The sequence below is a fragment of the Camponotus floridanus genome, unplaced genomic scaffold (assembly GCF_003227725.1).
Source record: "Camponotus floridanus strain SB8 unplaced genomic scaffold, Cflo_v7.5 scaffold22, whole genome shotgun sequence".
In the NCBI taxonomy this organism is placed as follows: domain Eukaryota; kingdom Metazoa; phylum Arthropoda; class Insecta; order Hymenoptera; family Formicidae; genus Camponotus; species Camponotus floridanus.
This window is the reverse complement of record NW_020229348.1, coordinates 1,019,511-1,042,981: the sequence shown is the minus strand read 5'-3', so window position 1 is coordinate 1,042,981 and position 23,471 is coordinate 1,019,511. Positions and strand designations below refer to the sequence as shown.

General features: G+C 30.1%; 1 protein-coding gene across 2 annotated transcripts in view; it reads right to left on the bottom strand.

The window, feature by feature from the left end:
• LOC105253276 overlaps positions 1-23,471 on the bottom strand; it is a 35,684-nt gene that overhangs the window by 5,053 nt on the left and 7,160 nt on the right. For both annotated transcript variants that reach the window (XM_011261222.3, XM_011261213.3), the window contains exon 2: positions 10,847-11,020. In XM_011261222.3, the coding sequence (XP_011259524.2) occupies positions 10,847-11,020 (174 nt within the window). The remainder of the gene's footprint in view (positions 1-10,846; positions 11,021-23,471) is intronic.

Here is a 23,471-nt window from a genome sequence, read left to right as displayed (position 1 = left end):
CTTGGTAATAAATATAAAATATATAAATTTTTGGATACACATATTTAAATTTTCAAATTATTAATTATATTTAATTAAAATATTAATTAAAATTTACTAAATAAATATTCAAAACGGAAACCCATAAATAATGATAAAGATTTTAGTACAAATAATAATCATTTTAAATTATAATTATACATTAATTAAATTTTTTGTATATAATTACGTTAATAATTTACGTTTTCGTGAAAAAAAATGTTATTATATATGTATACTATGAATACACACAGAGAAATTAGCATAATTTTAATAGTAATTAATTGATGAATATAAAAGTCATTGGTTGCTATTATTTCACAATCTATGAATAAGACAAAAATCATTGCTCCAGTATATCTTGTATATTTCTTTTACCATCAATATTACCATAAAAGAGTGTTATAATTTTCTAATCATCGACATAATGAAGCTACCCATGGGGCAGCTTCATTTTCTTTCTAACTTGAGATTAAAAATGCATTAGTGAAAAGACACTCGAGAATATTAAAATAAAGAGAGACTTTCTTCTCAGCATTAGTGAGATTAGGGAAAAACGTTGTCAATGTATGTGATTGATTAGGAATAAACGTGAAAATAAAAGGTCCTATCTCCGATCAATGTGTATTAGCAGAACAAAGTGTGAGTAAACACATGTGAAACCGACACCCCAAACTGTTCCGGAAGATGCGTGCAAACCATTGTGTAAAGGTGTGCATTCATTGGTCGTCGTAATATTGATTTTTTTTTACAAAGAGCGGACTCTTGCCGATCGATAGAGGGGTGTACTTTCGTTAGCATGAAGTGACCATATTTTACCCTCTCGCTGACAAGCGAAATTTTAGAAACAATTTTTCATTTTTTATTGCAGTTTTTAATAAGATTTTTACGATTAATAGTTAGATGTTTCCTTGTTAGAAAAAGAGAGTAAATAAAGAAAAGAATGTTTTCGAAATTTATACGTAACAAAAAAGTTGACAAGTCAGCGAAAAATATTGCTATTAATGTTAATCAATTTATTTATTTATTTTATAAACGAGAAAATAAATTATTTTAGTACAATTAATCATCTATTGGCCAATCTATAATATGTAGATATTAAAAAATTATCTGCTTGCGATCAAATGACATCATATGTGATTGTAGATAAATAAAATATGTAAGGAATAATATAATATTTTTTACATACATTACGTGATCGAGACAAATTTTTTATACAGATTTCGAAAACAAATCTAGTATGATATGGATAAAACTATGTAAGATCTGAATACGAATTCTATGCAAGGAAAATATCAGGATGACCTTTAAAACAGAAGGATACAGCTCTTACAACAGCTATGCGATATATATCGTTCTTTCTGAAATACGAAGGCTGCAGCAAGAGATAACGTAAAAGCACCAGGGAATTTATAGTCTCGCGTGTATCCTGGTAGGATCCACGTGCTTAAACTCACTCGTATCTCTCGGGGTTTTCCATGACAGTACTAAATGAACGCACGCATAAAGGTCACGCTTCCTCAGCAAAAACTGGATGCAGACGCATCCGTTATGTCCTAATAAGACACCGGAGTACACGCGAATATCCCTTACACACATCTTCGTATGCGCTTCTGATGCAATTAAACCGCAACAGTACCGTGCGATTGCTCGATCAAGCGGGTTGAGCAGTTTCAAGAAATGCTAGGTGAACCACCTGCTAGAATAGATATACCGATAAAGTTTTTCGTATTTTGTTTTCCATTTTTATTATTTAATTTTAATATCTTTTTTATCTTGAAAATTCCTCTCAAAACAATATATCTTTGATTTTATTTATCTCGCGAATAAATCAAGCCATCTTTTCTATCGCTTCATCAAATATTATCTGAAATAAATCATATATGTATTTTTCAGAAAGATAAAAAATATTTAATAGATTGAATCAGTCTCTTAATAATTCCATCCATGAAATCTGTTTTTAATAAAAAAAATTTTTACGAGCCCAAAATTTAGAGTTAGTTTGCAGTAAGAGTACAATATTCATAATTTGTGAGGCAACAACGCGATAAAGCACGTAAAATGCAAAAACGTGCATTAAGAAAATACTGTTTTGAAATTAAACTCATTAGTCGTGAAAATCGTGTTTATAGAGGCGAAAAGCTAAAGAAACTCTCTGTCATAATTTGATAATTTACATACGCTAGGAAATTGCGAAAATCGTGTATATATTACTAGGTCCTCATTAAATATTTTCATCATTTTAGCGATTAGAAATCTGATAAGCAATATTACGAATCGTAATTTACATCATAATCGTATTTAACATATTCGGAAGAAGCCGCGTTTCATCGATTTAATACTTTTTACTATACTGCCGTTTTTACGAAGTCGAATCAAGCGTATTGAAGCGCAGTAGATAGATTGCTATGTTAATCGTCACCAATTTAAGTGCTTGACCGAAGAGCGATCAGAATGTTTACCGTAGGCAAAATGAATTACTATAAATCCCGTTATTGGCAGTCACGCTGCTGACGAGATTACGCGCATCCTATGCGTGTCTACGCACTTAATTTGCGAAATGACCTAGCCGACAGCAACGCATATAAACGCATCGTGTAAAAAGGGAAGTTCTTCGCTCAGTATCTCGATCAAATTTTGATTTAAGAGGGAAGCAGAATTCATCTTACCCATAGATATACATTGCTTTAATAGAATTTTACAGAAAAATTCTGCAGAAATGTAAATATTTTAAGAGTAGTAAATACAAACCATACAAAATTGAATCTTCAGAAAATCATATTTTTTTGACTATGTGTACTTGCAAGAGAGTGTGTGTTAATTTCGCAAATGAACTACGCAAAATTCAACCAGTTTGCTTTTTGTGAAACAATCAACGTAACGTCTCGCAACGTGACGATAAAAATTGTTTAAACACGCAAGCTTAATGCCTTTCCAAGGACGCAAAACTAGATCGTTGGTATTTCAAAACACCTTACGATCAATTTGTAAATACATGTTCAACGTCGCTCGAATTTCACTGACTCAGCTAAACCTCATGCAGCTTTTATAATCGTAAGTGTGATTACCAAAAATTATCATTAATGTAATGTCATCAAAAATCATTACGAAGTTAACGTAACATCTGTGAAATGTTTTTAACAATTGCATAATTATTATTATTGTACAAATGTAACGATTTCTAAATAAAATATATTTAAGATATAATATATATTGTTTTACAAACATTACAATTTTGTGGGAAACAAATACGATTTTTTTTATTATTTTATATAATAGGAAAATGGAATTCCGCGATAAGATATAAAAAAAGTCATTCTTTAGATTATTAATGAATTAATATTACAATTTTATACAATAATAATATTAATAATAATTGTAATAATCGTGAAAAATAGTATCTAAACATAACTCCCTAAATTATTTTATACACACTTTCGTATTCTATCTATATTTACACGAATCTCGAAAGCAAGTATTTTTCCATCGTTCTTCAAATAATTCCAAAATTCAATTCAATTCACATGTAAATATTTGGTATATTAAATGTCAGATATATAGTAAATATAGTAGAGTGATCAAAATATCAATTATATATTGAAAGGATGGCATGATATAATTATACCCAAATAATGTTACCTTTATTTTTATCGTTCCCCATGTGTCGTAATTTGCTAGATTTATATCTCAATATATTCCTATAAAATGCTCCCGTTACGATGTAAGAAAAATTTGCACGTGTGACGAACCTGTCTATCCAGTTTATCCATAGCAATTTCGAGCGATTTATTATATTATGTGATACAGAATGCTGTAAAATTACCGTCCTACTACTCCTATAATATACAAATAAATCATTTAATCTTTTGAAGAAATATCACTTAACTGTATCTTACATCATTACGCTTCTGACATCTTACATTGTATCCTGCTGTATATGCAAAATTATACTTGCAATTATTATATTATTAATCTCTTTATGTAAATGCATCAAAACGTCCATCTTCGACAATGTCTTTTCAAATCGATAAACGTCTGATCAGTTACTGGCAAAAGTCGCACAGCGACTTCAGGTTTCTCGACACGGCATAAATCCATAGATATCAGTCGGTTTCCCGGGAAATATTTGACATACCGACGAGAATTTCCCATTATTTAGCGGTGTATGCGTGTGTGAGTTATGACGTTGCGTCTTGAATTGAATGAAAAAATAAAAATACGCGGTTTACCAAAGGATGTCAGTCGGTCGGATATTTGGTGTCACTCGGTATAAGAGTCGTGTGCAGCATGATGCGTGTGCAACCCACTGGTAATGTATACATTATTGAGTATTACGAATAGCACATTTAGTCATTATTAAATCGTATACTAAGCACGCATCTAGCCAGCAGATAATAATAGTCTTCATTGTAATGCGGATACATAATACGAGATTATATGATTTATTTCGCGAGACTTTCACACAAGCAAGAATTAAAACATACATATACAGAATTGCAAAGTAGAAATTAAGATGATTCTGATGATTTAAATCATGTGAAAGAAAGATGTCTGAATATTTAGAATTTAATAATTTATTCAAAAAAAATAAAATAAAATAAAATTTTTTAAAAATTATTACCGACTAAAAAATAATGAGAAGAAGAAATACATAATGAAATCAAAAGCTAAATCTATGGAAATAAAGTCTTTATGTATAAAAAAAATTTGTATTATTTTTTGCAAAAAATATTTTTTGTTTTGATATAGATAATTCTTAATAAAAATTTAATATATTTTGAAAATAAAAGAGAAAAAAAAATTTCTCAGTTATCGATATGTACACGCTTTACATATGTCTTTACGAACACGATTTTATATTAAATAATATATATGAATAATATAATACATAAATACAACACACTTGCATCGTTCGAAAGTATTATCTAATATATATGGAATGTTATGTAAAACACGAGAGAGATATGTAAACGTGCTTAGATAGTATTAGCATATATGACATAATATCCGCATACTGCTTCATCCTCTCGCAATTAACTATTAACAGACACAAATGCGTGCCTGTTGCGTGTGTCGTGTCACACGCGGGCGTGAAGTCGCGTAACGTCCGCAAATTACGCACGTCGTGATCCTCTTTTATTACCTCGATTCCGACCACTATTGTCTAGCGTATGTCTAAGTTTCAGATATGCGGGTATACGCCTGTTGATAATGGTCGTTTACAGTAAGAGGCGAAAGAAAATAATCATTAGCGAATCTTTTGAATGAATAAATGAATATTATAATATTGTAAGAGAGATATCAAGTTTGAAATAATTTTGCAATTTATCGTTCATTCGATGTGAATCTAACTTTTATATTTATGATAAGTATAAGGAAAGTTTTGTATTTATGTAAATAATATATTTATGTAATTAATATGAAAATTTTACGATTTATCGTTTTCATTCGATATAAATATAACTTTTACACTTATGTATGTAATATGAAAACAGCATATGCAATGATCATAATATGTATGTATAACAGAATTGCTTACGTTTTAAAATTGCGAATATATTCAAATAAATTAAACTACGATAAGAAATTTTAATGTCATTTTTTTTTGAAAATACGTTAAATTATAATAAGAGGAGAAATTTTAATATCATTTTTTTTAAGTGATTTGTATGAGAATTGAAAAAATGAACGTTTTATGTATGTGTCGATTTTTTGTATTATTATATCTTTTGTGTGGCAAGAAAATAAAATCTAATAATAGAAATTAATAAAATTATCATTAATCAAGATTAACATTTATGAATTTACATTATCGCAAAATACAAGACACGCAAACGATGTTGATTCACCATTATGTTTATTATTTCAACTCAGTGCAATTTACAAATTCATTATGCAGACAGTATTCCTTTCTCTTTCCATGAGAAATTATTATAACCATATTTTCTGCGAAAATATTCAAACTAGGCTGATAGAGAGGTACTTCAGAAAATACTTAAGCGTATAATAAACGGACGCTTTTTTACGCGATCACGATAGCGTGAGAAAAGTTGCAACGTTGGATTACTCTCGCCCCTTGCATAACGCACTTTACATCAAATTCAGGACTCTTCTCGCATTCGCGAGTCCTTATTCTCGCGTGGAAAAAGTTTCTCACGAAATCCGGCCTTTCGATAAGCTTATCGTTCAGCCTCGCAGGATCGCGTTTACGCTCTCTTTGTCCTGATTTTCCATCGCTGCCTTTTACGGGGAGGAAAGGTTTATTACTCGACCGCGTCGAATCCGCGCGTGACAAGTATTAGCTGTCAAATCAATTGTTGTGAACGAAGTGAAATTGTACGACACACCGTAATACAAGTGAATCGTAAAGTATACATTATCTCGCACGACGATTGCATGCCGCAATGGATCGGCGAAAAGGACAGAAGAAAATTTCTATTTTCTGCGACAGCATTTTTCGCCTTTAAACGTTCACGACAAGTTTTTAATTTCTCTCTGCATTTTGCTAAAATTTCGTTTTTTTTTTTCCATCTTAAAGAGAGGTGTAATTTTTATTACATTTGTCTACAACAAAAATTGCAATAGAATCTCGTTATATTTTTTTTAAATTGCTTTATAAGCTTGAGATTAAATATTGACGTATACAAAATGTACCAGCTGTTTGTCGCGAATATATTTTTAAATTCTATACAAGTTGTATATATTTAACTCAAAGACGCAAAATAAGCGCTAAACTCGAAAACATCAATGGTATTAAAGTAACGCGATTAAAGTACAATAAAACTAAAACATAGTGCATAAACGAGAAGAACAAGTTTCCTCTTGCGAGAGGTAGATATGCGGAGACGATAGCGTGTAGAAAGAATTCCTTAGATACGCTTTTAAGAGAAGTGTGGTAAAAAGACATATTTCTACCTCAAGCACATATGTAGTTTGATTATATTATTTTATACAAATATATTTATGGTAATTATTTCTTTTATATATTTTTAATATATATCATTATTTAGTTTTTTTTAACTAAATATGATAGTATTTTTTATTTGATAAAAATATATCATGTACATATTTGTGATAATTTATCTTCCACTCTATGGAAATCACAAAAATGAATGATGAATATTTTATAAATTATTTCCGATACTGGCTAGGATAAAAGTAACGATTTTCGGTGCTTGTAAAATTCCTTTAGCGGATCTTTCGCCTTCCCCGAAAGCGACGAACCCGAGGTAACTGAATTCTCATCTGGATCGTTGGATCCAGGAGCAACGTCCGCGTTTTCTAACCGGGACTCAATCCACGATAAGACACGGAAAGGAATTCCAGTCGTGTATAATGCGCGATCGGTTATTCCAGCGTTTCCATCAATCCGACACGGTATACGAACACTGAAATAAATCCTAGAGAAAACATGACGCGGCGTCCATCGTGCGATCCAGGAAGTATCGGCTCTCCTGAGACGAATAGCGAGATCTCGTAAGAACACAATAGACAATATAAAACAGAAACTGACTGATCCGGAGTTATCGATGTTGCCTTTATCTATGAACAGAGGCCGTTGTGTCGTATCAATTTATCCTCGACAAAGGTATCGACGAACTACGATGAACTAAAGATCTAAAGATTTAAGCGAATCGAATTTCAAAAATAAAAAAATTCTACTCCATTAAAAATATTTACTTTAAGAAAATTACTTTAAAAAATACATTAAGAATACTTGAAAGACAAAGTCTATACTCTTTAAGATTTTACAATCGATCGTTAACAGTAAAATGTCAGAGATAATCGAATGACCGATTAGATGTGAGCGATATCGCGTATCTTCGATAAGATGTGAGCGATATCGCGTGTCTTCCAAATTCTACTTCATTTCAAACAACGTATTAATTTATCATAATCATAATTTTGCATTACCCAATGTTAATATCTCTGCGAAAAATGATCGAAATCGAATGTTTATCAAGGAAAACGTCAATTTTAGATTGATTAAGCGATAATGTGCTCAGAGAAAATCCGTCATATTTTATTTTAATTTATAATATTTTATTTTGATCAAAAATATAGATGCAATATTATAATAAAAAAATATCTTTCGAGACAATTTTTATGAATATTTACTCAGTTCCAAGATATATGGCTTTTCTCGTGACTCGTCTTCTGCATTTATTGTACTAAAGAGCAATAGCAGGATTGCTCATCCACGATTATTCTTATGATGCACGGTAGATTAACTTGGTTGACGAGGCGCTCGAAAATCATTGCCGGTCCACGGACACGATACTTTTACTTACAAATTGGCATTTTATCGGTGTTGGTAGAGTTGATAGAGTGCCCCCCTGCATCGCAACATCAAATTGACGTGCGATCGCGTGAGAAAGTCGCGAATGAAGTGGAAAGACTGATGGTTGCGTAGGAAATGATTACGTCTTTAATGATTTAATGGAAACGATTCAAAAATTCCGCAAGAATTTTTAGATCTAATTATGCACGATTATTACAAAGAGGTTTAGATCGGATGTTTACAAAACACTATGTCTAGAATGATTATATTAGTATACAAAAATTATAAATTATGATATGTATGTTTTGTATGAATTATTTATAAAATCACATAATATATCATCATAAAAGAATTGCAAAAACTACGATAGTGTAATATAAATAATAATATAAATAGTAATCATATTTTTAATTTAAAAAAAATATATATGTGAAAGATAAACTAGGGGAAAATTCAATTACGCACGCTTGAATGCGTTTTTTCACTTTCCGTATAATTAACCAGCTGATTAATATTGACATTTAGACCAGAGTCTATTCCCAAAGACGTGTCTTTTAAAATATGCATGATTTGCAAATTAACTCTCTTCGCGGCAATATCTCCAAAATGTCTCTTTAAAGTTGCTCAAACGATAGCTAAACGAAATATCGTAATGTTCCCAGTATTAATGTCAATATTTATACAATTGTGTTTTACGAAATACTAAATCCCGCGATATGTTATCGGTGCAGCGAACACTTATATTGCAACGTGTGTGCATCGCGCATTATTGAGATTCAACCATTTCCCGCATGTTACGTCTATCTTACATCTTTTATAAACGACGTTTTGTTCGCTTATCTACTTGCCGTTTATCGTTAATAGATTACATCATAGTTACATCGTGCGAGAAGATCTTCACTTTTTATTACTGCACAATTTGGTGCAACGCGTTCAATGTCAAAATATATCATGTACCATAAATGATTTTAACATATAAATCTAACTGTACCTAGAACTCTCTCTCCGTCATATCTAGATATAATATATAAATACATTTTTTATTACAATTTCAAATCAAATAGAAACTCTGCTATAAATAATATCAGGATTAAGAGGTGCTAAAAATAATATCAGATTAATGTTTAATCGTGCAGCGAATAACCAGTGTAATTAAATATATGAAAGCCTAGTGAGTGATATTTCGAAAACAATCCTGAGAATTCTAAGCCTGGAGAAATAATGCAGCGTTGAAAATTTATAACGTTAGCGAAGAAAGAGAAGAAAGAGAGTGGAAAATATGTGCATCATACAGAAAACATGTGTTATTTTACTTTTATAAATAATTTTTAATACTACACATCTGTAAACTATATACATTTATACGGATTCATATATCCATAATATTCCTCAGTGATAGGATCTTTTTTGCTTTACATTATCCCCAGACAAAGAATGTTTTCCTTGATAGCGCGTATGTATAACCGGAACGTGTTTCTGGCGCCAAGAGGCGTGGAACATTGACGTTTGTCGTACTCGTGAGCCAAAAATATATTACGTGACGGCATGGATTAGTACAATCCTTCTTTCTCTCTCCCCCTATTTCTCTCTTTTCCCTCCAAGGGGAAAAAATTTCCTCGAGCCACGTGGGAGTCAGCCAGCCACATTGTGCATCCGATCTCACGAATAGTTATGAGGCAAGTTTTCTCACGCCGCGCGCGCGTGATCTTGAAAGTAATATTACGCTTTTTGATTTAGTAAGGTGGTCGGGTCATGAGCCACAAGTAATTGCAGTGCAGTTGATTAGATTAGGTAGACACGTAATGTCACGGTAAACAGAATAAGAGATGTTGATAAGGTTCTGTGTATTGTCGATGATATTTAAAAACAGCACGCATCTGACTTTTAAATGTTTTTGATAACTGACAACGTTGATAAAAATTAATGATGATTAATATAACGTAATTTAATTACAATAAATTTGATCTGTTTCATTAAAAAAATTTCAAAAAAATACTAAAAATTTTTATTTTATTATTAAAATATATAATGAAAAATATATAATTTATTATTTAAAAATATATAATAAATTTAGTATTTTCAAAATTACTCTTGCTATTTATTGAAAATATTCATATGTTTTATTCTCAATTCGTGCGTGGACATTTCAAACGCTGGCAATAATTTACTTTTTAATTTTCTAAGAAATGAAAATTATGTATATATTTTTTGTATTATAAAATTTGCTTGCATTTTCACTTATAATTTTTATTAATTTAATAACAATTTAATTATTATTTATTATTTAATAATTTAATAATAGATATTTTTCACTATTACAAATTGTAATAATAGATTAAATTATTAGAGAAAAATATGTAATGTTAAGTGTTGGAATTTTTCTCTATAAAAACTAACGTGATTGCAGAATAAAGGCATGTGAAGATAAACATACAAGCAATACTAATCTTAAACATTGGCTTGTGATGCAACTTTTTTCTCTGCGAAACCTGTTCGAACAAAGCGTCGCTTGGAAAAACTGCATAATCACGACAAGAGTTCACTCACCTTATGATTTCGTGGCGTCCTCGAGAGGTTGCTGCGTCCGTTGATGAGGACATTGTCGTTGAGAAACGATACATCGCAGGGTGATGGCGGACCCCCGGAGATCTCCCACTCGGCATCGTCGGTCGTAGATGCATCCAAAGTAGCATCGAGTACTATAATGCCGCCATCGCCAACCTATAACAAAAACGATAAAGATATAATGAGATAAGATATTATAAAAAAAAATATTGCAATCGTTACAGAGAATAAATTTAAATAAAAATATGCGAGATATCGCGCTTGTCGCAAGTTACAAGCGTTTTTATTTCTATTATACACAAAATCTATAAAATTATATGTGAATTTATTAATTTACTGTTTTGCATAAATATAATTAAATAAAATTATACTATCTCTTTAAAAAAAATAATTTTAATTTGATTGAAAATATTATGTCTATTATTACAATTATTTTTAAGCATTAAATATAAGATACTACTTGTGTAAATAAATAATTTATTAATGTTTAGTATAATTATACTTTTATTTTTTAAATTGAATTAAAATCTATTTAAAAAATATATTTATTAACAACTTCATCAATTTAGAAAATTGTCTATTTTTAGAATCATATGCGATTGTTTACATTATTATTATATTATATATTGTCATATATATATAAACAAATAAGTTATTAACATCTAATATGTTACACATTATTGATATAAAAATATCGGTAAAATATTTTACTCCGTTGTATGCTTGTCCAACTTCTAAATTTAATGGAGATTTAAAGGAAACGTATGTAATGTCGGTATCTTAAAACGATCTTCTCGATGCCATTGTAAATAGAATTTCCAAGATTATTTGTGCGCGAAGTCGATTTTTTGCGAGTCACGTACATAAATCTTTTCTTCTTGCGAATGTACTTTAACATTTCGATGGATTGAGATGTATATGTCGTGTTATATTTTAATGCAAATAAGCGAACATGTGGGCAAATAATCCTTTACAATCCGAGAAATTTCCGCGGTGATTCGGAAAAATTATTTCTACGTGAAAATATGAAGGTTTACTAGGAAAAGTAAACAATTCCTAATTCACATTAATATATACGACTGACAACTTATTCTAGTTTACATTTTGCGTATAAGTGAATATACAAATCTACAAGTTTTGTTAAATTTTTGCAGGGAATTATATGTAATCATTGTAGTTTGTTTTTTTTTAATTATTAATCTTTCTCAAAAATTTATATCACAAATGTAACAAATTTATAATTTTTTAGATGTTTCAAAGACCAAATTCTGTTTATACATGATCCAAAATTTCAGTTTTAAAAATTTCAAAAATCTTAATTATTAAAAATTTTATTTTAAAATTCTACTTAAACTCATGATTATACTTTATTGGTTTTATTATAAATGATATGAAATTATTTGAAAATAATTATAAAAACAATTATAAAAGAGAAGATCAAAAATATAGATATTAAAAATAATTTTCTTCCATTTTTAAAGAGCTAAAAAAATACGAGGAACATCTCGTTTTTAATTCTTTTTTTTAATGAACAAGCGTGCGAAGAATTTACTTTCCAAAGAGTGTCAAAATCTACCATTGTGGATCGAAAAAATTCTTCGAAAAAATATTTTCATCGCACAATCGAAACGCACGAACTAAATTGCAGCCTTGCGAATCTCGCGGCACTTCCCGCGCGCTGCTTCTTGGCGACGTTTTCTCCACGTACAATTGCAAATTATCCCGAAACGATCTTCGAGGGAGCCATCCTGCGGCCTTACTTTCCTCCTTTCGTTAACAATGGAGATGTTAACTGCGGAGACGACTCGAAGGCTTTTGAACGTGCCGTGACGATGGTTACATTCACGCGAAACGTCAGTCGGTCAGTTACGATTACCGTCTTTCAAGACTCTCGTGAATGGGACATCCTGTTGGGTCGAAGAAAAGAGGGAAACGCGAAACGTGAGTGATACAAGGCAATGTTGGATAAATGCCTTCGCGTCGAATCACCCCCTCGGGAGAGGTCTATCTATCTCGGTCTCTCTTCGCTTGAGTGGACTCCCTTGCGAAACGCAGCAACAGGATATGCGAAGTGAAAAGAAAACGTCATACTTGTCGCGAACCTTAAAATTATCCGACATCTGTCATATCCGTGAGCATGTGTTTTATTTCTTCAAAAGAAAAATAAATTCATTTTTTTTCACGTAACCTTTTAAAATATTCAGCAGTAATAAAAGCAACAACTAATAAATATTATATCGTCAAATAATTTCATTTTTTTTTGTTAGAAAAAAATAAGCAGTAATATACTTTCTTTTTATAACTACTATTTAAATTAAAAATTATATAAATATTATTACAGTATTAATATACAATATTTTTTTAAATAATGTATGTTAAAAATATAACATCTCTTAAATATAAATAAGTCAAACAATTAAACAGTGTTTGAAATATTATGTAAATATATCATCCAACATAATTAAAATTCAGTACACTCTCGATATTTTTGACAGGTATCAATTAATATAATTATTTATAATATCTTCGTCACGAAATGATAACTATCTTTGAAACTATCAATGCAAATTCCACGTTCACGCAGCGAAGATCCGCGTGTGAAATCGAATGGCCTTACAGCGGGACGACCGATTTCCGGTCTACTTCCGGCGATCGCCGCAAGGGAATCGCTCGGCGATTTTCGAAAGTGATTTTTTTTTAGTAGTAATCTGCCTCGCTATCTTTCTTCGAGTCGCGCGACGATTTGGGTTGAACGTTCGTTAATCCAGGGAAAAATGCGGTCACGGATCATAAGACGCAGCCGCATTACGGACGAGCAACGATCGAGGCCGAGCAGCATAATATCTGTATTTGAATATAAAATGTGGCGTGCCGATGTCCCGATGAAACGAGAGGAGTGAAAGAATGTGCAGCGATTTCGTGTCAGTCGCTCATTATTATGTTAGTGATGTATGTTCTAATATTATTAAAATAAAATTCTAAATGATATTTAAAAAATACCTCAAAAGTGTCATTTCTTTTTCAGGAATGTAACAAATTTTCATCAAATGACAGTTCCATTTTATTACGAGATAATAATAGTTTAAAGATATAAACGATTGATAATTAAGTGGATTTAACCAATATGCTTAAGAATAATCGATAAAATATTATTTAAAAAATTTCAATTGGACTCTATTTTGAAAAAATTTGAGTGTGTTTGAGTATCTTATCTCAATATTCAATGTCAAAATTAAAAACCTTTGGCTAAAGAATTTACTTGAACTATTCGTCATAAAGAATATATGTCGGTCGAGAGAAAGTGCGCATCTCTTTTAAGGTTTATATCTTTTATAATTATAGTTGAAACTTATAGTTTAACTTTATTAAGTCCATGTTAATAAATTTGTGATACTGGTAAATGCATAATAAATTAAATATCAATATAATCTTGTATGAATTATAATAGTTGTTGTAAACTTATAACGATTTCGCAGATTTGACATAAAAAGGAAGATTAATTACAACTCGCATGTAAACTTTCTATCTTATATAGATCAGTAGATCTCAAATTAGTAATTGCCCGTGATTGATTGCAAAGATGGCGACGCGAGAAAAATATACGTGATATATTTCTGTCAGACCGTGCTAACTGCCGCAGATTAATGTGTCAGACACGTATAACGTGGATAATTCCTATGGATAAAATATCGTGAGAAAAAGTGCGCACTCGACACCTACCGTATAATCTCGCATTACGTCTAGGCAAATGGGCGGATTAAATCTGACAACTTGGAATTAGTGCTAATGCGGCATGACTGAAATAAGTTGTCAATACTATACATGCGAGGTAGAACAATTAGTCTTGGCGATATAACAATATATTCTCTACAAATTAAATTATATTATTCGCTTGACGTTATTTCATACAATTTTATTGTATTTATGCTCAAATGTGCGTAACATCGCAGGAAGGAACTAATGTTTTATAGAAAAGTAACGCTGAATACATACTGGATACTTGCGAGGTCAATAAACTAATCCAATTGAAATATAAAAGCTATTGTTGAATTGTATAGAAAAATATTATCTCTCTCTTATGTATTTTTGTGATACAAACTTACATTATACACAAATTTTCATAATCAGATAGAGTAAATGATATTTTAATTAATTAATATCTTATTTTTCTTTTTTATTATTTATTATTTTTTTTAAATTCCGGAATTTTATCTTAAATTATCTAAAAGTATTATTATATAAATTACTTGTTTATTAGATAAATAATTTCAATTATTTCTTTATTATTTTATTATTTTTATTACTTTTATTATTTTTTTAAGATTGATAAAATATACTTTCGTAAAATCTGAATTTATCGATATTCGGTAAATATATCGAATAAATATATAAATAAATATAAATAAATATAATAAATATAAATAAATATATTTGATAAATAAATATATCAATAAATATATATATTTATCTAAATTTGGAGTAATTAAATTGTAATTAAATTGTCATCAAAATGTATATGAAAACAGAATGCATCAAAGAATACATGTAAATTGATTACAAATATCTGATAAGATCGGGATCAATTCGAAAGCGCCGCAAAGGCATCGAATAATAAGAACGAGTTGTATGTCGGTTTAAAGGGACATCAAAAGAATGCAAATATAGAAGGGAAGTTGCGGCAATGAACCTGGGGACGCGGTCCCTGACTCCATGAGAAACTCCCAGGACGGTTCTTTTCATTATTCCGGCCGCAGTGAGGTATCACTCCCGTAGGTGGACCTTGAACCCTCGAGGAGGAGAGACCATCGAGTGTCGTCCGACCATCGCATGCGAACGCACTCGCAGGAGTACGCTTTACGCGCCTTACGCTTACACGTGCAGCGAGTGGATCGAAGCGTAAACATCCATCTTCCTGAGAGTTACGGTTATATTGCTAATATCAGCGATATAACCGTAAAAAGACGCGGGAGAAATGAATTTATTGGCATTTATAATGTTCGTCGCGTCTGCATTTTGCTCGCGAGTTAAGAGAAACTATTATAAAATGAAACTATTATAAAATGCCCGAGAATTAGAATCGCTATTCTCAATTAAATATTAAAAGATTAATTGCGAGACAAGAGAGATAGAAAGTTGAAAGATTTTTATCAAATAAAGTTCGTGTAATTATAAATTTTCAGCTACAGAGAGAATTATTTAAATGTGATATTGATATTGATATACATTAATTGATTAAGAAATTCTGATACTTTCCTAACACAATGTATTCAGTAAAATGACAAATATTATTTATAACATATTATATTTACAATTGTGTTGACTCTATAACTTTAAATCACTGTAAATTGTGCAAAATATTTCAAAAAGAACGATTACGATATTCTTTAAGACACATGGATATTTTTAAAATAATCTATTGCTTAAAATTGTAGGCGTATAAAATTGATCTTTATCTAATTGAAAATTATTAGAAACTTTATTGCACGGCATAATCGTTCTCATGTGTACTTCCGTTTGATGCTCACCCCAATGCTTAACGAATTCATTTCCTCCCTCAAGATCCGGTTCACGGTCGGTCGTAAATCTCTCTTGAAGTATTTTTAAAATGCAAAATCGAATCTTTGAAACCCATAAAAAAAATTTAGGATCTAATTGATTCCTAATTCTATCAAAATTTCAATATCTATTTAATTCTTTCAAGGCGAAAATTAAATTTATTTACTTTCTAATAATAGATATGTAATCAAGTATTTTAAAATTATTTTTTTCTTCAATTATTATTACTTCCGATTTGAATAATTATATACAATTGTTACAAATAGTTGTTATGGAATAATAAATATATAAAATTAAATAAATAAAATTTTTTTAGATTTTTTTTTATTTATTGAACAATTTTTTTTGATTTATTGAACAATTTAAGTATAATAATCTCAATATTTTTTAGACTACAATGACCGTGTTCTATATTTGCACATACAATCACCGGAATCACTTCCCACCCACTCATGAACTTTATTAATGCGTGTCGTCAGCAAAAGATCAGTTTACATGAATCATCCTAAATTCGCTTGGTCAAACCGACCAAAGTTTTTTGCAGAGATGCAGTTGATGTCTCATTTTTCATTTTATTGCTACCGTCTGCAAAAACTACATTTCTTTCTGGATATCGTCAAAGAGGCCATTTGTTATCGTGCAAGAGATATTATGCATTGTTAATATGTTGCTCGTTAAGTCATTTTTCCTTAAGTCATCGCATAAGCCGCCCATTAACTAGACAGATAATCGAAATTACTACAAGTAGCATGCTTTTATTATCCATTGTTTGCTATGTATCTTTGTCTGCCATATGTCCGCCCGTATAAAGAGCTTTTTGAAGCTGTTATGTGCATCTATCGTTCTTATCAGACCGACAATGGACAATTCAAATATCCACTTTATAAAGTAGATAAACTGTGGGTCGATATACGAGACTACAACTAACTGTAGTCGCACTTAAGAATATTAGAACATTTTTGCTGACTGTATTTCAAATCGTACAGAATACGAAAACAAATAATAATTTAGCGAATATAAGATTTAATAATATGTTTATTTTTTTTGATATATCTTATGATATCTTAATAATATATCCTAAAATTTATTCTGATATTTGCATATTTCTTGTACGTAGAAATTTTTCATAGTATTCTTTAGATATTGGATAATTTTTGAATACTTTCGTTTATATCAAGATTTAAAAAAGAGATATAATCATAAGATTGATATGAAGCCGATCTCAACAAGATTTTCAAAGAAACATTTAGATCGTTTTCGAATCAAATGGCATATTACTGCAACGTAAGTTCGAAAGCATTACCAATCGGAAAATGAGACGATACAAACACATTAATAGTTGTCCTGTTGCCATTTCGCGGGAGTAGAGCTCGGTCAAGGTCAAACGAGGTCAGGTATCTTGAATTTCACCGGGGAAACCCTTTCACGCCCGCTCGCGATGGAGAACGACGAGATTTCACCATCGCGATCCAAGTCGTCGAGAGAGGCCTTGCCTCAGGGGTTTATTCACGCGGGAATTAATTAGCCTAATTTGTGAGAGGGAAAAATGTAGTGGCAGGTGCCATAAGGCGCGGACAATCTTGAAACGCGTCACATACATACATATGAAAATAAACCGTACACCATTCGATGATACATAGTGTTTTGAGGACGTTCCTACTTTTTATACTTTAGAAAATATGGAAAGATATTGGTATTTTGAGTCATTTGAAAATTAAAGTTTAAATTATATTTTTATCATTATATCGTATTTGACTAATGTATTGACAGACGATGATAGCTACCGTTATGTAAAGCTGATCTTCTGATATGAGGACTAAATGTTCTATATGCTTTCAAATTGCGTCAGTCAAATTGAAATATTCCATTATTTTTTTACATTTTAACATGTTTTCACATAAAACAAGACATTGAAAAGAAATTATTTTTTTCCATTGCTTTTAATTAATTTGTCATCAATATACAAAAAAATGTATTAAGTTATCAAATGTCAAATAAAAAAAAATAGACGGTTATATTAAAATTCTCGAATTAAAATATAGGAAGAATTATAAAGCATAGTTAGTGAATGAACTAACGGTTTATTCCAAACAATATCGTCTAAAGATGCAACTAATATTTCAAATACTGTTATATGACGATTAATTTCCAGTAAGATATTTTTTTAGCAAATATGTTCTTTTTAATCATATAAAAAAATTATAAGATAAATATTTGGCGATTAAAATATTTGTTTACTATTGTGTACTTTATATGTTAATGCAGATTGCAAAACGTTTATTTGAGAATAATATTTCTTAGAAGGCCCGAGACGAGAAAACTTGAAATATGCTAACGGACATCATGCTCCTCTACTAAGTGTCCTGATTACTTCTGTAGGATGACCATATACACGAAGAGATCCGTGTTTTATGTCGCGGAATGCTATCAATCTACTAAAGTTTTTCTCTTTTTCTAATTTATTCGATCTCTATCCGATATTAGATTTTTTCAAATCAAAGATTTGTCTCATCCATGACTGTCTTTTTGTGAAATAATGTAATAAACAAAAATTTTAAATTGACTTATTAATGCACACATGTATTTTTATAATAAATTCTAATAATATAACAATCAATTAATTTCTAATTGAAGAATATTCAAAGCAATAGATGCTTAATTAGGCAGAAAGTATAATCAGAATTCATCAATAAGTATGATAGATTATCAATAAATGATAAGATTAAAACAGTTCATGCTTTCTCTGAAATTCAGACGCACTATAATGAGATATTTTATTTTTATAGAAAGTTTCTGCCTTTAATAATATGAACATACATTTTAATCAAACTCGGGTGTCAAGGATAGAGAAGTTGAGAGAAAATTACGAGATACCGTAATAATTACCGAATAAGAGGATGTCAAGGATAATCCTCTCTCCGAATGTACTCAATTCTCGTACTGCAATATAAAGCGAATGCACAGTGTAACAAATACGTTTAAAAAAACTCTGTTAAAAAATACATATAGCTAATTATCAAATATAATTTTTTTAAAATTGTACTCTATCTAACTTTATGTTCAAATATAATTTTTTTATTTGATATAGAGTTATTTCAAGCATTTTCGTTATTTTCGTACTTAATACATGTACTTAATAAAAAAATTAGATTTGAAAATAAATTTGTGCAAAGAGGAAAAAATAATGTGAAAAATAAAGATATGATCAACGCTATAAATGATCGACACATATCACCGATATCTCTTATCAGTAATGTTTCATATGGTGGGGGGGTCTTAATTTCCAATCGATAAATCGACAACTCATGACTCATAAAAGTGTGATCTCGAGGATGACCAATGTTTATGTAAGGATAAAGCTTACGACAGCAAATGCAACAACGTTGTATTTTTTGCTGTCACTATAGGAGGCTTACTCGCGTTTTTCTTTCTCGTGAAACGCATAAGTCTATAGGAAGAATGTAAGTTGATCGTAGAAGCTGAGTCGAGAGTGCTCGTTTTCCGACTGAATTCGCTACGGTTGGCACAAATTATGTGTCATTAAACGCTCCCATGAATATATCAAGATCACTATAGCTAAATTCAATCATTTATAAAAAAAGAAAAAGTGATCACTTCCGTCTAGCGAACTTTTATAAGTGTGTAATATGTAAGAAAAAAAAATCAGAAGATTATGTAATAGAAATTTTCTCAATAACATTATCAATCTTTATCATATCTTTATATCTAAATATATCTCGACTTATTAAAGTATTTTCTTGAAAGTTACTATTTGTTTATTAGTTTTTTTATGTTCGTTTTAATCTTTCTTATCTCTTAAATGATAATAAATCTTAGCAAGAAATAAATATAACAAGAATTGTAAAATTAACTAAATAAATAATATTATTCGAATTAAGATTTTTTTAATTTATATGATATGCAAAGATAAATTATAAAATATTATTTTTTTATTTAATTATCGGTTTCTAGTAATCGAATATTCTTGATGATAAAATTAATCTGATCACGAATGCGATTCCTATAGATTTTTATTGACATAATTAAAAAATAGAAAAAATGCATTATTAAATTTAACATAATATTTAAAAATATAAACTTAATTTTAATAAAAACATGGCATATCGCTTGCCTTGATTTTCATTCAAAAAAAGAAGACTGACAAGAAATTATATCTGATGAAAAAAGAGGAAAGCCGAGAGAGACGAGAGGACGTAGATGGAAGGAGGATGTGGAGTTATCAAGCGGTTTTAAACAGGACGTTGCACTAACGTTCGACCGGATGATAGCCAGCTGACATGTGTGTATATACGCGCCGATATGTCGGCTGCTTTGTTTAAATTCCTCTGGGTGTTTCAATTAATAATTATGCATACCATACGAACGAATACATATGTATGCATATACGTACTAGATGTATGCTTGTCGTAACAATCCTGCAATGACGTACGATTGGCTAATTAGGATTCTTTGTGTATCAAATACCTCATTAAGCTACGTTACGGCATTTTATTCTGTTATAAAATAAAAAAAAAGAAGGAAATCGCTTTTTACATTGTTAAGAAGAATTGAAGAAAATAATGTGAAAAAATTTTTTTAAATTTTGAAATAGAAGATTTGTTGTTATATTGTATATTGTAGAATAAGCAAAATAATTTACGCAGAATATTTTACGTCGATGGGTATAAATTGTTAAATTTGTACTTTCCACGATTTTACATATATGTATAAACAACAAAGTTGAAATTCAATATATTTACTAAAGAATATAATGCAACTTTCTCTAAAAAAATGAAGAATAATCCACCTTAATCCTGTTCTAAAATTAACGATATTTTTATAGAAAACGTATTACATATCTGCATATTTTATCACACGTATTGTAACATATGCGAATGTAATGCTCAAGATTATGCAATTATAGAGAGGTGAAGGTTAATTACGATACGATTAACTACGAGAATGATATAATACTACAATTGAGTAACCACAATAATTTAATAAGAATAATTTCTAACCAATTTTTTTATATTACTTTTATTATTATTTATTTCGCGTATAATTATGCTTGTAAACTTAGATATAGTTTCTTTGTCCAGATAATTTGCATCTTTTTTATTATTTCGATTCATATTTATTTTTTCATTATATCTTTCTATATATTATTGCTACATTATTTATACTGTTATAAAAATGATAAATAAGATATATCAAAATATATCAAAATCTATTTTGCGCCGATAAAGAGATGCAAAGTATTTACATCTACTACTCGTTTTAAAATAATATTCATGACATATCTTTACACAGAAATTCTCTTCAAATTAGTTCATTCATTATATGTCGAAAACCGATACGCACCTGGTGTATTTCTCGTGTGCGCAATCGATTTCAATTTAATCTGTATCTATAATTATCGAATACTCTGAAAATATTAACGTAGCATGTAAGTGTATGTGCTCCTACGTAACACAAAGTAAACTTTGCGTTACAACTGTGCACTCTTGACATGTACGTATACGTCGCGAATCGAATTAGCTTCGCAAAAATTTTGCTTCGTGATGTTTACACGAACAGCGTTTCTGCACATACCAATATACATTCTTGCCATCTCATAAAACCGGATTTGTTGCGACCAACGATGTCATTAAAACTGCATAATTATATCCCTCTGCATATCAGCGATCAAATCTAATTAAATTTTATTATAATTGCGGCAAAAATCTTATGTCGACTTTTCATGTATTTAACTCTTAATGTTATTTTGACTCGATGCTAAACTCGATATTAACTCGAAATATCTTATAAATTTGCATTGTAAAAAAAATAAAACATTATATACTCCGGGGCAAAATTAACGCATAATTTTTTTTAACTTTTTCTTTGAAAGCTGATATTTAAATTTTAACAAAAAGTTTTAAAGAAAAAGTAAAAAAAAAATTATGCGTTAATTTTGTCCAGGAAAAGTTGTGTGCGTGAAATCATAAGAGTTATGTATAATAAAAAATGATTTACATACAGTCTTTAAGGCCTAACTTTATCAACAAGGTTGCTTTTAGAATTTTAAAGCCTCTTTTTATTCATGCAAGCCTTAAAGGCAATCAAGACTTCTTTTGCTCGTCAAACTCTTTAGGTAAACACACGGTTGAAAAATTTTCTACGTTGCACATGCAAGATTATCATTGTATAATCTATATTACGTCACAGAAAACGGCAAATGTGGCTCTCGAAAATATCGTAAAATATTAATAAAAAGCGAGAAGCCAGTTTTGATACAAGTCGTATTTTATTGTATCTCATGTACACTGCTTTTATCCAGTCGTTAATATTGAAAGTTTAAAACATATTTTTTGTTTGGACAAATAACGCGGATAAACACGCATTCTTCACAATCTCCCACGAACTTTTGTGCAAGCTGACGAAGATTACGCCACTCTAATGCGCATTCCAGTTTCTAGTTCGTTAAACGATTGCTTTATGTTCAGGCCGCGAGTCGGGAAAGGATATTCTTTTTCAGCATTTACACCGTTACGTCGATTAGATGGAGCAGAAGTAATTTTGTAAATAAAATATGAAAATTGTGCACGCGCATGAAAATGAAAATTGTACACAAGAAAGCCCTCGCGGTTGTAAACGGCAATCGTGCTTTGTGTACACGCGAATTCCTTTGTCCATAATATTATTCGGTATTCCGCTCTCATTAGATAAGGCAGGGATATATCATTTCACAAATGAATATTAAATAACGTAAATCATATCCAGGAGACACTAATCACGATTCTAATTTACCATAACCATGTTTGCGGTCGTCAAAAGTTAGAAAATGCTTTTACTGCGTTCTTACACATTCTTATCTTACTTCATATTGATTGATTTATTTATAAGCATTTAATGAAAATGAATTTAATGTTAACATTTAATGAAATTTTGGTGGAATATATAATTGATTAATAATTAGTTGTCAAATTGAATTAAAAATTCAAGATTAAAAAATTTAAAATAATTGAATCAATAAAAAATCCTCATCATATTATTATACAAAGTATTTACG